Consider the following 17,569-nt stretch of genomic DNA (forward strand, 5'->3'; position numbering starts at 1 on the left):
GCTGAGAGTACAGCTTGTGAATGGCTTCCAAAACCGTCTCCCTTTCGGAGGGGGACGTTGGTAAAGCAGACTTCAGGAAACGGCGAGGCGGATCTGTCTCTAGTTCCAACCTGTACCCCTGAGATATTATCTGCAGGATCCAGGGATCTACCTGCGAGTGAGCCCACTGCGCGCTGAAATGCTTGAGACGACCGCCCACCGCCCCCGAGTCCGCTTGAGAAGCCCCAGCGTCATGCTGAGGCTTTTGTAGAAGCGGGGGAGGGCTTCTGTTCCTGGGAAGGAGCTGCCTGTTGGTGTCTCTTCCCCCTTCCTCTGCCCTCGTGGCAGATATGAATATCCCTTTGCTCTCTTGTTTTTAAAGGAACGAAAGGACTGCGGTTGAAAAGTCGGTGTCTTTTTCTGTTGGGGAGTAGCTTGAGGTAAAAAGGTGGATTTCCCGGCTGTAGCCGTGGCCACCAAATCTGATAGACCGACTCCAAATAACTCCTCCCCTTTATACGGCAAAACTTCCATATGCCGTTTTGAGTCCGCATCGCCTGACCACTGTCGCGTCCATAAACTTCTTCTGGCCGAAATGGACATAGCACTTACCCGTGATGCCAGTGTGCAGATATCCCTCTGTGCATCACGCATATAAAGAAATGCATCCTTTATTTGCTCTAAAGACAGTAAAACATTTTCCCTATCCAGGGTATCAATATTTTCAATCAGGGACTCTGACCAAGCTACTCCAGCACTGCACATCCAGGCTGACGCTATAGCTGGTCGTAGTATAACACCTGTATGTGTGTATATACTTTTTTGGATATTTTCCATCCTCCTATCTGTTGGATCTTTAAGTGCGGCCGTCTCAGGAGAAGGTAACGCCACTTGTTTAGATAAGCGTGTGAGCGCCTTATCCACCCTAGGAGGTGTTTCCCAGCGCGCCCTAACCTCTGACGGGAAAGGGTATAAAGCTAATAACTTCTTTGAAATTAGCATCTTTTTATCGGGGGCAACCCACGCTTCATCACATACATCATTTAGTTCTTCTGATTCAGGAAAAACTATAGGTAGTTTTTTCACACCCCACATAATACCCAGTTTAGTGGTACCAGTAGTATCAGCTAAATGTAACGCCTCCTTCATTGCCAAAATCATATAACGTGTGGCCCTACTGGAAAATACGGTTGATTCGTCACCGTCGCCACTGGAATCAGTGCCTGTGTCTGGGTCTGTGTCGACCGACTGAGGCAAAGGGCGTTTTACAGCCCCTGACGGTGTTTGAGGCGCCTGGACAGGCACTAACTGATTGTCCGGCCGTCTCATGTCGACAAACGACTGCTTTAGCGTGTTGACACTATCCCGTAATTCCATAAATAAAGGCATCCATTCTGGTGTCGACCCCCTAGGAGGTGACATCCCCATATTTGGCAATTGCTCCGCCTCCACACCAATATCGTCCTCATACATGTCGACACACACGTACCGACACACAGCAGACACACAGGGAATGCTCTTAACGAAGACAGGACCCCACTAGCCCTTTGGGGAGACAGAGGGAGAGTTTGCCAGCACACACCAAAAGCGCTATATATGACAGGGATAGCCTTATAATAAGTGCTCCCTGTATAGCTGCTTTTATAATATAATTTTTGCCACTATTTTGCCCCCCCTCTCTTGTTTTACCCTGTTTCTGTAGTGCAGTGCAGGGGAGAGACCTGGGAGCCGTCCTGACCAGCGGAGCTGTGTAAGGAAAATGGCGCTGTGTGCTGAGGAGATAGGCCCCGCCCCTTTTCCGGCGGGCTCGTCTCCCGCTCTTTAGTGTATTCTGGCAGGGGTTAAATATCTCCATATAGCCCCGGAGGCTATATGTGAGGTATTTTTTAGCCAAATAGGTTTTCATTTGCCTCCCAGGGCGCTCCCCTCCCAGCGCCCTGCACCCTCAGTGACTGCCGTGTGAAGTGTGCTGAGAGGAAAATGGCGCACAGCTGCAGTGCTGTGCGCTACCTTTAGAAGACTGAGGAGTCTTCTGCCGCCGATTCTGGACCTCTTCATGTTTCAGCATCTGCAAGGGGGCCTGCGGCGAGGCTCCGGTGACCATCCAGGCTGTACCTGTGATCGTCCCTCTGGAGCTGATGTCCAGTAGCCAAGAAGCCAATCCATCCTGCACGCAGGTGAGTTCACTTCTTCTCCCCTAAGTCCCTCGTTGCAGTGATCCTGTTGCCAGCAGGACTCACTGTAAAATAAAAAACCTAAGCTAAACTTTCTCTAAGCAGCTCTTTAGGAGAGCCACCTAGATTGCACCCTTCTCGGCCGGGCACAAAAATCTAACTGGCTTGGAGGAGGGTCATAGGGGGAGGAGCCAGTGCACACCACCTGATCGGAAAGCTTTACTTTTGTGCCCTGTCTCCTGCGGAGCCGCTATCCCCCATGGTCCTTTCAGGAACCCCAGCATCCACTAGGACGATAGAGAAAGGTTGATACCATCAGACCCAACAGTCGCATTGCTGCATGGACTGACATTGTCTGGGCTTACAACGCTTCCTGAGCCATGAGCTGCACCTTGACTATCTTTTTCTCTGGTAAGAGAACTTTCTGTAGGTCTGAATCCAATATGGCCCCCAAATGAACCATCCGCTGTGACGGATTCAGGGACAACTTCTCCCAATTTATGAGCCACCCGTGTCTCTGTAAACAAACTATCGTCTGTTGAAGATGGCACAACAGTAAATCTTGCGACTGTGCCAAGATTAACAGGTCGTCGAGGTATGGGAATATTCTTATCCCCTGTTTGCGCAGACAAGCTGCCATAACCACCATGATCTTGGTAAACACCCTGGGTGCTGTAGCTAGCCCAAAAGGCAGAGCTTGGAACTGGAAATGTTCCTGGAGGATGGCAAACCTGAGGTAACACTGATGCGACAGTGCTATAGGCACATGCAGGTAAGCATCCCGTACATCCAGAGATACCATGTAATCTCCCGGTTCCATAGCCAACATTATGGAGCGTAACATCTCCATGTGGAACTTCGGGATCCATATGTATTTGTTCAACATTTTCAGATTTAGAATTGGTCGATATGACCCATTTGGTTTCTGGATTAGAAATAGATTGGAGTAATACCCCTGTCCCTTTTGTGATGGAGGTACTGGGACTATCACACCTGACTGCAGTAATTTTTGGACAGCTTCTTGCAGGGCATTGGCCTTCGACTCTATACGAGACGGGCGGTGCAAAAAAATCTTTGAGGCAGCTGCCTCCTGAATGGGAACCCATACCCCTGAGATACTACCTTCTGCACCCAGGCATCTGCTGTTGACTGTTGTCATATGTGTGCAAATTGAAGGAGTCGGCCCCCAACCCTGGAATCCTCCAGGCGGAGGCCCGTCTCTTCAGGCTGAGGGTTTCTGTTCAGGTTTGAAAGCTCGCTTTTTGCTAGCCCACTGCTTCCTACCCCTGGATTTAAACTGGGGTTGTTTAGGCTCCTCTTTTGCTTTCGCTTTGCTTTGCCAACGAAAAGAGCGAACCTTTAAACCCTTGGACTTAGGGTTATAGGTAGCCGGAAATCTGACCTTTTTCGATTAAGGCTCTGATTCTAGGATATCCGATAAAGGTTTTCCAAATAATATATTACCCACAAAAGGCAATGCTTCCAATTCTTTCTTGGATTCCGCATCTGCCTTCCAGGTACGTAGCCAAATTGCTCGACGAGCGACTACTGTCAAGGCTGAAGCTTTAGAAGCAACTGTACCTACATCAATTACTGCTTCTTCCACATACTGGGCTGATTAACGGCAAAAATGATCCTCTTGCTCCCTAGTAGGAGAAAGGATGCTATTCTCTAGTTCCCCTATCCATTCGCCCATTGCCTTTGCTACCCAGGCCGAAGCCATAGCAGATCTTACCACTGCTCCTACTAGAGAAAAAATATTTTTCAAAAGGCTTTCTACCCTTCTGTCTGTGACATAATTTAGTGAGGTAGAGGAGTGGTAAATCAGATTTATGCACGAGTCGCAGAACATGTGCATCTACTTTTGCAGGAACTTCTCTTTTCGAACAATCCACAGCTGGAAATGGATAATAAGAATTCCATCTCTTAGGAATCTTATACTTTTTACTGGGCGCTGCCCAAGACTCATCCATCATTTCTGTCAGCTCATCTGACGCTGGGAATTCAGCTTTCACCGATTTTGTTCGTTTAAATACAGGTGCTTTAGATTTTAACACTGTCTTGGCTGGCTCTTCCAACGAGAGAAAAGCTTTCACAGCATTAATAAGTTCAGCTACATCATCTGAACTAAAACTCTGCGACTGATCATCATACGGAGTCTAATCTATTTCTCATCGTCCGATGTATCATCTTGTGTAGTCTGCCACATAGACGTATCTGTCTTAGTCTTAACTGTCTCTTGGTTGCTTGTAGAGGCTACTGGAACCAAGCCGTAGGAAGGGAGCTGCATGTATGGGTTCATAGTGTAACCTAACCCCTGAGGTGGTGCTACTGTAGTTAACTTGTCCGCTATAGAAGATAGAGTCTTTGCGAACATATTCCATGGTGGCCCTCTTGGTGGTTGAACCAACTCCTGTCTTTTACTTCGCTGAAAAGCGAAACAGTTTGCACACAAACCCTCATAAGTGACCAATTGATTCATATCAATTACCCCTGACTTACAAGATAAGCATGTTAGGGCTATAGGAGTGCTTGATAAATTCTCATCACTTTTACCGCTCACAGACATGGTAATAATCTGTTATTGACTACACAATTTTGTGACTGAAAAACACCCTATATGTCAGTATATAAAGGTGAGATCAATCTGACCACAGTGCACCTGATTTGAGGGTCATAACAGGACTGACATTACACAGAAAAGTCAGTACACATACTAGCAGTCAGTCACATGTTAAAGCATTAGACATTGTCATATGAGAATACAACCTCCATAACAACTTATACATAAGTAGGAAAATTGTACTTCTGTTTTAACTGGCTCTCATATGCAATAGGTACTAAAAATTAACGATGCATACTAAAAAGTAGAAGGAATTTTTAGTACTGTATAGCCTGCCTCAAGAGAGCGGGATACAGGGAGACTCACCACACTTCCATATCCAAGCAAATACGCTCGTAAGACGCTGAGTGGATTCAGACGCTACTGGCGTACACTGCCGCTCTTAGTAACTGATAACGGACAGGGACGCTCACCAACGGACACGGACGCTGAGCGACTTCCACGTGTATGCAGACGCTAAGTCCTGCGACTCGGTCTGTCGGGTTTTGTCTTCAGTGTACACAACCGCAGCGTCTAAGCTGCGACAGAGTACCCTCGTGGTAGCGTCTGAGCCGGAAGTGAGGTCATTCAGTTCATGAAACGAGAGACCCGCGGGAACTGGCCATGAACTCGGAGGAGGGACGGCCAGGAGAGCATCTGAATCCCCCCGTTGACTTAAACTCCCAGGATCGCGGCCTCTACCTAGTCCTGGCGCCTATGATCCCCGGAGCGTAGCACTGTCACACTCGAGATGTTCGGCGCATCAACACACTGTTTGTAGTCTCCACCAAATCAGTGTAGCGGTGTCCTGACCCCTCTAGTAAGAGGAAGTCCATAGACTCACCGTCTCCTCATGCTCCGGCCACAGCCTGGTTACGTCTGCTGGACCTGCTAGAACATCCGACACAGACGCCCGTCGAGACAGCCCTGATACCCGAAGGTAAGCGTTGTTGCGACCCGGTGGGGAGTTGTTGGAGCGACTCTTTCTAATATGCGTTTAAGACGCTGTTAAGAGAAGTCACTCAAAAAAACAATATAGTAAGTCTATAAAAAATAAAATAATAAAAGCTTTAGGCTGCTTTATTCACAGCAGCCCTGTGACCATGCGGCTTCCTGCCGCACCAAGCAAAAAAACTGATCTGACTGAGGCAGTGGGCGGGACTATATAGTGGAGGCCCCAATGCATCCTGGGAGGCCAGAAAGCTTGTGACCGTGTTGGTGCCATTTTTTTGCTGTCGCTCAACAATATCCCAATGTTATCCTGTGGATAATCCTGTGGAACCAGCCAGAGAAAATCCCTGTACTCTCTGGCACTAAGGAACCGGGATAATCACACTGGAGGCCAGAAGGGAACAAACCGATTCCCGTAGAGCTTCCGCTTTCCCAGGATCCGCTAGGAGACCTGTGGAAAAGAACGAGACGAGAACGCTTCCGAAAGGATATTGCGTACCCCTGAGAAACGATGTCCCTGACCCAAGTGTCTGACGTGGTCTCCAGCCATAACGGGGCAAACTGCAGAAGACGGCCTCCCACCCTGGGGTCCCCCCAGGGGAAGGCCCGCCCCATAACTCGGCAGGCTTTTCAGTCTGCTTGAGAGCTGGGCATCTGGTGGCCCATGGCTGTTTAGCGTGGGGCTTTGCTCCCTTGGATGAGGCCTGGTACAGTAAGGAAGCCTGACCCTTAGCTCTTCCCTGCGGGCGAAAGGAACGACACGTAGTTCTGGCCTTAGACGGAGCTGCCAAAGGAAGGAAGGCGGTCTTGGCCTCCGCTAAAGTTGTAACAATCTTGTCTAGACCCTGCCCAAAGAGTATCTCCATAAAAGAGAAGAGCCTCCAGAGCCTTTTTTGAGTTGGCATCAGCACGCCAGGGCCAGAGCGCCCGTCTAGCAGATATAGTTGCTGCCGATACCTTCGAGGTTAGGACCCCGGTATCCATAGCTGCTTCCCCCAAATAGGTGCTAGCCTGTTTGATATTGAGCACGTGGGTGAGCATTTCCTGTCTGCTAATAACAGGCGAAAGACCTTGTTCCAACTGTTATGCCCCAGCATGCGAGTTAGCCGTTCTCAGGAATGCTTCTAACTTCCGATCCGTAGGGTCCTTTAGGGAAGATGTGTCCGGAATGGGAAGGACTGAAGAGCTCACCAATCTGGCCACATGGGCGTCCACCGAAGGAGTTTCCCACTTAGCACACTCTTTGGGAGGTAGTGGGTAAAAGGAAGCCATGCGCTTAGGCACATGAAAACATTTGGTAGGCTCAGCCCACGCAATCTCTAAGAGATCTTCTAACTGAGCCGAGAAAGGAGAAACTGGGTTGACTTTTTCTGCTGTTTAAACAAAGGCGCATTATCCTCGGGAGCTGGATCAGAGTCATCAAGTTGAAGTACTGACCTGACTGCTCGAACCAAAGCCTCAACATCAGTCAGAGACAGGCTCTTTCCGTGACCGAAGACGACTCCTGGTCGGAATAAGCCGACCCAGTGTCCCCCTGGTCTGACACAGACTCAGAGTCGGACTGGGCCAGTGAAGTAGAACTATCACAGGCCGGTAACCTACACCTAGCAAACATGTCTCTTTCTAAGAGCTGTTGAACAGAAGCCGACATCTGTGTTAAGCCCTGTACCGACTGCGTAAAAGACTGCATCCAAGGTGGCTCAACCTGAGGTTGGAAAGAAGTGCGCCCCCCCAGGGGCCCAACTGGCCGCAGATGGTAGTGGAGCAGGAGGTGGAGCCACAAGGCGATCAACTGGCTGAGACATTACCTGTGTCAACGTCAACACCCAAACCGGTTCAGGAGAGGGTGTTGGCTGTACCGGTGTCACATTCTTAGAGGACGTGAAGCAGCGGACACATAAGCCATCATTATCTGGGTCCTGTGGGGAAATAGTGACACAGACCTTGCAAGTACGAGGCTCTGGAGGAGTGACCTCCTTGTTAGCCTCGTTTCTGGCAGACATGTCAGCAGAATACAAGGCAGTCACCACACAAATAAAAATAAGAATTTACTCACCGGTAATTCTATTTCTCGTAGTCCGTAGTGGATGCTGGGGACTCCGTCAGGACCATGGGGAATAGCGGCTCCGCAGGAGACAGGGCACAAAATTTAAAAGTTTGACCACTAGGTGGTGTGTACTGGCTCCTCCCCCTATGACCCTCCTCCAAGCCTCAGTTAGGATACTGTGCCCGGACGAGCGTACACAATAAGGAAGGATTTTGAATCCCGGGTAAGACTCATACCAGCCACACCAATCACACCGTACAACTTAAGATCTGAACCCAGTTAACAGTATGATAACGTAGGAGCCTCTGGAAAGATGGCTCACAACAATAAACAACCCGATTTTTTTGTAACAATAACTATGTACAAGTATTGCAGACAATCCGCACTTGGGATGGGCGCCCAGCATCCACTACGGACTACGAGAAATAGAATTACCGGTGAGTAAATTCTTATTTTCTCTGACGTCCTAGTGGATGCTGGGGACTCCGTCAGGACCATGGGGATTATACCAAAGCTCCCAAACGGGCGGGAGAGTGCGGATGACTCTGCAGCACCGAATGAGAGAACTCCAGGTCCTCCTTAGCCAGGGTATCAAATTTGTAGAATTTTACAAACGTGTTCTCCCCTGACCACGTAGCTGCTCGGCAGAGTTGTAATGCCGAGACCCCTCGGGCAGCCGCCCAAGATGAGCCCACCTTCCTTGTGGAGTGGGCATTGACAGATTTAGGCTGTGGCAGGCCTGCCACAGAATGTGCCAGTTGAATTGTGCTACAAATCCAACGAGCAATCGTCTGCTTAGAAGCAGGAGCACCCAGCTTGTTGGGTGCATACAGTATAAACAGCGAGTCAGATTTTCTGACTCCAGCCGTCCTTGAAATATATATTTTCAATGCTCTGACAACGTCCAGCAACTTGGAATCCTCCAAATCGCTAGTAGCCGCAGGCACCACAATAGGCTGGTTCAGGTGAAACGCTGATACCACCTTAGGCAGAAAATGAGGACGCGTCCTCAATTCTGCCCTGTCCGAATGGAAAATCAGATATGGGCTTTTATACGATAAAGCCGCCAATTCCGACACTCTCCTGGCTGAAGCCAGGGCCAGTAGCATGGTTACTTTCCATGTAAGATATTTCAAATCTACCGATTTGAGTGGCTCAAACCAATGGGATTTGAGAAAATCCAAAACTACATTGAGATCCCACGGTGCCACTGGGGGCACAACCGGGGGCTGTATATGTAGTACTCCTTTTACAAAAGTCTGGACTTCAGGAACTGAAGCCAATTCTTTCTGGAAGAAAATCGACAGGGCCGAAATTTGAACCTTAATGGACCCTAATTTGAGGCCCATAGATAATCCTGTTTGCAGGAAATGTAGGAATCGACCCAGTTGAAATTCCTCTGTCGGGGCCTTCCTGGCCTCACACCATGCAACATATTTTCTCCAAATGCGGTGATAATGTTGTGCAGTCACCTCCTTCCTGGCTTTGACCAGGGTAGGGATGACCTCTTCCGGAATGCCTTTTTCCCTTAGGATCCGGCGTTCAACCGCCATGCCGTCAAACGCAGCCGCGGTAAGTCTTGGAATAGACACGGTCTCTGCTGAAGCAGATCCCTTCTTAGAGGTAGAGGCCACGGATCTTCCGTGAGCATCTCCTGAAGTTCCGGGTACCAAGTCCTTCTTGGCCAATCCGGAGCCACTAGTATCGTTCTTACTCCCCTTTGCCGTATAATTCTCAGTACCTTGGGTATGAGAGGCAGAGGAGGGAACACATACACTGACTGGTACACCCATGGTGTTACCAGAGCGTCCACAGCTATTGCCTGAGGGTCTCTTGACCTGGCGCAATACCTGTCCAGTTTTTTGTTGAGGCGGGACGCCATCATGTCCACCATTGGTCTTTCCCAATGGACTACAATCATGTGGTGAACACTGCTGACAGTGATCACATGATTTTCCGCCCAGCGAAGAATCCTTGCAGCTTCTGCCATTGCCCTCCTGCTTCTTGTGCCGCCCTGTCTGTTTACGTGGGCGACTGCCGTGATGTTGTCCGACTGGATCAACACCGGCTGACCCTGAAGCAGAGGTTTTGCCAGGCTTAGAGCATTGTAGATTGCTCTTAGTTCCAGTATATTTATGTGAAGAGACGTTTCCAGGCTTGACCACACGCCCTGGAAGTTTCTTCCTTGTGTGACCGCTCCCCAGCCTCTCAGGCTGGCATCCGTGGTCACTAGGACCCAGTTCTGTATGCCGAATCTGCGGCCCTCTAACAGATGAGCACTCTGCAACCACCATAGCAGAGAGACCCTTGTCCTTGTCGACAATTTTATCCGCTGATGCATCTGCAGATGCGATCCGGACCATTTGTCTAGCAGATCCCACTGAAAAATTTGTGCATGGAATCTGCCGAATGGAATCGCTTCGTAAGAAGCCACCATTTTTCCCAGGACTCTTGTGCATTGATGCACAGACACTGTCCCTGGTTTTAGGAGGTTCCTGACGAGTTCGGATAACTCCCTGGCTTTCTCCTCCGGAAGAAATACCTTTTTCTGAACAGTGTCCAGAATCATCCCTAGGAACAGCAGACGTGTCGTCGGGATCAGTTGGGATTTTGGAAAATTCAGAATCCACCCGTGCTGTCGGAGCACTACTTGAGTTAGTGCTACTCCGACCTCCAGCTGTTCTCTGGATCTTGCCCTTATCAGGAGATCGTCCAAGTAAGGGATAATTAATACGCCTTCTCTTCGAAGAAGGATCATCATTTCGGCCATTACCTTGGTAAAGACCCTGGGTGCCGTGGACAATATCAAAACTTTTACTCTAAGCAGCTCTTTATGAGAGCCACCTAGATTGCACCCTGCTCGGACGGGCACAAAAACCTAACTGAGGCTTGGAGGAGGGTCATAGGGGGAGGAGCCAGTACACACCACCTAGTGGTCAAACTTTTAAATTTTGTGCCCTGTCTCCTGCGGAGCCGCTATTCCCCATGGTCCTGACGGAGTCCCCAGCATCCACTAGGACGTCAGAGAAAATAACAGTAGAATACCAACAGCGCAAATGAGGAAACCAACCTTCCCTATATTAACCGGGTAAGGTATACAAGGATAGGATGTCAATGCAATAGATTGTAATACTCTGCCACTCACTACTAGGAACAGACACACTCTACATGCACACAGTAAACTCTCAATGCACAGAAAAACGGGGTGTGGAGGCAATAATTATACTCAACAACTCAGCCACCAAGTAGCAGGAAGGAGTAGGCGAAGAACCAGGCTGCAGGAGCTAGGAACTGGAGAGAGAAAAGCTGAGTGATCCTCTCCTTCCCAAACTGGATCAGCAAAGTGCCTAAAATGGCTGCCCAGCGACCTGAGGGAGGGAATGTGAGAAGGGAGCACCATCGCAAGGTGCCCAGCTCCTGCCGAGCACAGGTGGGTAAAGGAGACAGGAGGACTGAGGGCTGCTGGGAAGAGTTCTGTAACTCTTTGGTGTGCAGACTCAGCCCTTAGCCTTCCTACACTCAGCGTTTATCTCTGTGCCCCCTAGTGGACGAAGAAGAAAGGAAAATCGTTGGGGATAAGGAGGTATACGTTGTATAAATACAGACTGACCTGCGCCACATCTCGTTACAATCTCTGCTTCAATTAGGTTTCTCTGCAGAGCAGTCACTTTAGGTCAGATTCCGTTGCATAACTGTTTCTTTCTAGGTTACTAAACTGTACAATAGTGAAAACGCCATACAATTTCATCCAGTAATTTTTGCATGATCCGGAGCGAACAGACAGAAAACACAATTTCCGGGGGGAAAAATGTGACTCTATAGTTCATAAACAGTCCATAGAAGTATATTTCTAAAAAAATAAAATAAAATTGCTATTTACAGATACAACCATCACAGTTTTATTATATGATTATAGATGCAGGTTGGGATTGCCAATGTCAGTGGGAGATGGATCATGGCCCCTGAAATTACATTTCACAAATGTCCCACCATCAGACCATTGTGGAATGATTGGATTTCATTCTCGGGGGAAGTCGTTACCTTTAATCCAATATTTTAGCTTTCACCCGTCGTTAATACCTCAGTCAAAATAAGAACTCTTTATCGAGCTAAATCTGTAACCCCGTTTATTGGCGTTCCTCCTCTCCTCCAACCGTATCTGTCTGGTTCTCTAAAATACACTTTATAGACATGGAAGGTATTATGTGCTTCGCAGATGTTAAATATGAGATTTAGAGAGACTGTTCCGCTGGTTGGACTTGAATAGTTACCATTCCCCCACAGGTGGCCCTTGCAACCTTTCTAGGTTTCTTGGATTTTCTATGGCTCGCTAGCCAATACTCCTGGGATTCTTCTTCTCTTATCTTACATTTTCTGTCCCAGAACAAACCTTATATATTTGGAATGTTATGTTCTCCCATTATCACCCGTAGATGTCATACCCCCTTTTTCCCCAGCACCTCTTTCCTTTGTCTAATTATTTCCCTTGTCCACAAGTAGTTAAGCACTTACTCATATTTTGTTCTTTTAGACAGATGTGCTTGGTCACCTCTTTTTGTACGTTTAATATTTACCAACACAATCTATTTTACTTCTAACAGACTGTTTTTCCTACATAGTGTAGAGACTACGCAACGCATAGAAGTGGTAGTATTTGGTGGATTTATAAGTGAACAAATAACAGTTTACAAGGAGATAAAAAAAAAAAAAAAAAAAGACTATCCAGTACTTCGGAAGAAGTGCAGCGATATTCTGGAGGCTATGTAGACAATCTCAATGTGAGTGGAACTTGTAACAATACTTCTAAATTGATGGTAAATTCCACCTTAGACATACCTCTAAATTCTGACATTCCTGAGCAGAGTTTGTTGGTAGACCAATCCATTTTATTTCCTTTTTCTCTTTAGAAATAATGTTCATTGCCATAAGCACATTTAAGGCATCATAGACACGGCGTCTTATATTCTTCTGATCATATGCTTGCTGTTAATAAAAAATATTTATATTTCAAAAAGGTTTTTTTCCGAGACAATGACCAGGATACTGCATCAAATGTATTTAAAGCTGGGAGCAAAGGAGAAACAAAAGGTGAATAGGTGATCTAAGAGGGAGGAGCAATGGAAGAACCTTGAAAAAGAAAGTTGCAGGACCTTTGACCAGATAAATTGAAAAAGGACACTCACCGATTCATTTGGCGATATGTGGTTATCAGTGGAGCTAAATTCTGCTACCAACTCATCCGCCACCTCATTATAAGACGTTGTGCCCTTCTTCTGTACTTTTTCACAAACCTTCATGGAGAAGTGGCGCAAGCCCTTTCCATTTTTCTCTCCTTTTTTATTTCTTTTCCTACAGAAAACAGGAATTGTAGTTTAAACTGTACATTAGACTGTACACACAGTATGTCAAAGCTTTTTGAAAAATTAGATAAAAAAATAAAACAGCAAGCTTTTAATGCATTGACTTCATTCCAACTGTAAAAATATACGTTATGGTAAGAACTTACCGTTGATAACAGTATTTCTCCTAAGTCCACAGGATAACAATGGTATATGATGAAGCGACAGCGGATCTGCACCAATCGGTCAAGGATTTTCCGGCCTTCTAGCATGCAACGGGCCCGTCCATATATCCCCGCCTCCTTGCTCAGGCAAATCCGTTTTAGTCCAAAGCTCAAGGCAGGAGCATCATAGAAAACCCTAATCAGGCGATAAGCACACGCATGCACACCCTTCCGTACAAGAAGGAAGAGGTTAGTGAGTAAAAGGATCCTCAAATCAGGTGCGCCAGGGTGGGATCCATGTGGACTTAGCAGAAATACCGTTATCAACGGTAAGTTCTTACCATAACTTATATTTCCCTGGCAGGGTCCACAGGATAATAATGGGATTTTCCAAAGCAATTTAGTGGTGGGGACGCTCCAGATTGGACAGGAGAATCCTTCGCCCGAATTCAGCTTCATGAGAAACAAAGGTATCCAAGGCATAATGTCTAATGAATGTGTTAATGGAAGATCATGTGGCTGCCTTACATATCTGTTCTGCTGAAGCACCACGTTGTACTGCCCATCATGGACCTACCTTACGAGTAGAGAGTGAGCAGAGACATTAGCCAGAACAGGGAGATGAGCCTGGGAATATGCTTCGTAAATAGTCTTCCGAAGCCATCAGCAGGCCATCCTCTCTTGTGAAATCTGTAGAGAATGAAGAGAGAATCTGTCTTTGTGATGGCACTGGGACAATCAACGTAGATCCTTAATGCACGGACCACGTTCAGCGATGCAACTCCCGCAGAAAGGCCCGGTACCTGGAAAGCTGGGACTATAATTTCTTCATTAAGGTGGATTTTAGACACCACCTTCGGAAGATACCCAGATCTAGTTCTGAGAACTGCTTTATCTGGATTAAAAAATCAGAAATGGAGAACGACATGATAATGCCCCTAAATCTGATACTTTTCTAGCTGACGTCATAGCCAGTAGAAAGAGAACTATAGCCGTCAACCATTTAAGATCCACTTTATTAAGTGGTTCAAATGGGGTAACTTGAAGGGCTTTCAGGACTAGACTTAAGTCCCAAGGCACTGTAGAAGGAACAAAAAGTTGAATGCACAACATTCCCTGGAAAAAAGTATGTATATCCTGTAAATTGCCAATTTTCTTTTGGAACCATACAGTCCATTTAGGGTCCATTTTCCATTCACTGCACCAATAAATATAGGTTTGCCAAATTCATTGATAAATGCGAGCTGAGGAAGGTTTTCCTTGCTCTGAGCATAGTTTGAATTACCTGTTGTGAGAATCCTCGACTTCAGGATAGAGGTTTCAAGAGCCACGCCCTCAAAGACAGTCGATTCAGACGTCTGTGATAACAAGGACCCTGCATCAGTAGATCTGAACGTTGAGGGAGCAGAAGTGGAACATCCATCGACATACTCTGCAGATCTGTGTACCAATGTCTTCTGGGCCAAGCCGGAACTATTAGAATCACGGCACCTTTCCCTTTGTTTATCTTTCTCACCACCCTGGGTAATAGGGTGATTGGAGGAAACACATAAGCCAGACGAAAGTCCCATCTCACCAACAGGGCATCGACAAAGATCGCTCTGGGATCCTTTGTGCATGCCCCGTATGTGAGAAATGCGTTGTTCAGACGGGACGCCATGAGATCTCTCTGGCAACCCTCACTTGTCTACTAGAATCTGGAAGACCTCCGGGTATAGAGACCATTCGCTTGCCTGAATGGCATGTCGACTGAGAAAGTCCGCTTCCCAGTTTAGGACTCCCAGAACGAACACTGCGGACAAGGCTGGATAATGAAGTTCTGCCCACTTTAGTATGTGACTTACCTACTCTATCGCTTTTTGGCTGCGAGTTCCTTCCTGATGGTTGAGGTACGCTACTGCCGTTGCATTGTCCGAGCGTATCTGGATTGGTTTTCCCGAAGAATGTCCTTTGCCTGAATCATTGCCACGTATATACCCCGAAGTTCCAATATGTTTATTGGCAGGCAACTGTGGTTCCCTGGTCCATTGCCCCTGAAAACACAACCTTCCTGACACTTCTACCCAGCCCTGAAGACTGGCATCTGTCGTCAGAATTTCCCAATCTGATATCCAAAGGGGTCTTCCCCTTGTCCAGATGGGATGTCTGTAGCCACCAGGCTAATGACCTTACTTCTATTGTAAGAGTTTTTTTATCATCTGACGCAACCCATTCCATTTGGCAAGAATCAGACGCTGCGGAGGCCTTGAGTGGAATTGTGCATACTCCACCATGTCGAATTTTGATACCATCAAACCCATCACCCGCATTGCTGCGTGAATGGATACCTTTTGACTGTGTAACAAGTCCTGAATCCTTGACTGGACCTTGGCTATCTTGGTCAGAGGTAAATTTACTCTGAAGACCTGAATCCAGTACCGCACTCAAGGGAGTCATCCGTTGTGACGGAACCAGGGACGATTTTGCCCAATTTATGAGCCACCCGTGGTTCTGCAGACACGTTCTTGTCTGTCGTAGATGACATAAGAGCAACTCCTGTGCCAGGATTAAAAGATCGTCAAGGTATGGAAAAATTCTTATCCCCTGCTGGTGGAGATAAGCTGCCATTATCACCATAATCTTGGTAAATACTCTGGGAGCTGTGGCTAACCCAAAAAGTAGGGCCTGGAACTTAAAATGCTGTTGGAGGATAGCGAACCTGAGATAGCACTGATGGGACAGTGATATAGGAACATGTAGGTAAGCATCCTGTATATCCAGGGATACCATATAATTCCCTGGTTCCATGGCCAAAATGATGGAACGTAACGTCTCCATGTGAAACCGAGGAACCCAAATGTATTTGTTCAGTACTTTGAAAATGAGAATGGGCTGAAAAGACCCATTTGGCTTCTGAACTAAAAACAGGTTGGAGTAAAACCACTATCCTCATTGCGCTGGAGGAACTGGAATGACTACTCCTGAGTGAAGCAATTTCTGAACCTCCTCTAAAAAATCCCTGGCCTTCGTCTCTACCCGAGATAGGCTGGTACAAAAAAAAAAAAAAAAAAAAACCCCTCACAACTTTGAGGAGGGTACTTCTTGAAGGCAAAAGCATAACTTAGAGATACCGCTTCATCCACCCAGGCATCTGTTGTAGACTGCTGCCAGATCTGTGCAAACTGAAGAAGTCGTCCCCCAGGTGGAGGCCCGCACCATCAGGCTGATGGTTTATCATCTGTCTTCCCAACCGGTCCTCTGGTAGCCCAATGCTTTTTAGTCTTACCAGACTTGTCGTATTGGGCCTGCTTGCCCTGATTTTTCCCTTTAGCTTTTCCCTTTAGCTTTTCCTTGATACCGAAAGGGCCAGAAAGCCGGAACTTTAGGTTTGAAATTGTATGTGGAAGGGAACTTGATCCTGCTTCTGACTCCAGAATATCTTAATTCTTTACCAAAAAGGATATAACCAGAAAAAGGTAAGGATTCCAAAACCTTCTTAGATTCTGCATCAGCTTTCCACGTATGTATCCAAACTGCTCTGCGAGCAGCTATTGTTGAAGCGGATACCCTGGAGGCAATAGTACCCATACCCAACGCTGCTTCTTCCAGGAACATTGCAGCCTGGTTTACATGAGCTATATGGGATTTTTGCTCTCTAGAAGTTATAGAAAAATCCCCCTCCAATGCCTCAGCCCAGGCAGCCACTGCCTTTGCCATCCAAGCTGAAGCCATGGCTGGCCTTAGGACTACCCCAGACAGGGAAAAAAATGTTTTTTAGAAAACCATCCACTCTCCTATCCGTGACATCATTTAATGATGTTGAAGGCAAAGGTAATGTAGATTTTCGCACTCATCGAATTACATGCTTATATACTTTAGGAGCCACCTCCCTTTTTATACAATTCCCAGCTGGAAGATGATAAATGGAATTCCATTTCTTAGGAATTCTAAACTTATTGGGCATAGCACAAGCCTCTTCCATAATTTCCGTCAGCTAATCTGACCCTGGACTCAGTTTTAAACTGTTTTGGGACGTTTAAACACAGGTGCCTTGGTTTTTAACACAGGCTCTCCTAATTCCTCTAAGGATAGAATGGCTTTCATTGGTTTAATTAACTCCGCTATATCCACTGAGCAGAGACCTTGCTCCTCCTCTTCGTATGCCGAAGTAGAATTAATGGAGCTTTCATCTTCCGATGAATCTTAATCTGAATCGTGTAGCCTGTGAAGGTGAAAATTTACTTACCACCGGTTTATCATCTTGTTTCTTTTGAGAAGATGCTACTGGAAGTGATACAACATAGGTGGGGAGCTGAATGTAAGGGTTAATAGTG

General features: G+C 46.9%; 1 protein-coding gene across 3 annotated transcripts in view; it reads right to left on the reverse strand.

Annotated features, from left to right (window-relative positions):
* The window catches only part of TFDP1 (transcription factor Dp-1), a 504,992-nt gene that overhangs the window by 206,103 nt on the left and 281,320 nt on the right, over window positions 1–17,569 (reverse strand). For all 3 annotated transcript variants that reach the window (XM_063953105.1, XM_063953104.1, XM_063953106.1), the window contains exons 6-7: window positions 12,937–13,102; window positions 12,590–12,736 (exon numbers count right to left, since the gene is read on the reverse strand). In XM_063953105.1, the coding sequence (XP_063809175.1) occupies window positions 12,590–12,736; window positions 12,937–13,102 (313 nt within the window). The remainder of the gene's footprint in view (window positions 1–12,589; window positions 12,737–12,936; window positions 13,103–17,569) is intronic.

The sequence above is a fragment of the Pseudophryne corroboree genome, chromosome 2 (assembly GCF_028390025.1).
Source record: "Pseudophryne corroboree isolate aPseCor3 chromosome 2, aPseCor3.hap2, whole genome shotgun sequence".
NCBI lineage: Eukaryota > Metazoa > Chordata > Amphibia > Anura > Myobatrachidae > Pseudophryne > Pseudophryne corroboree.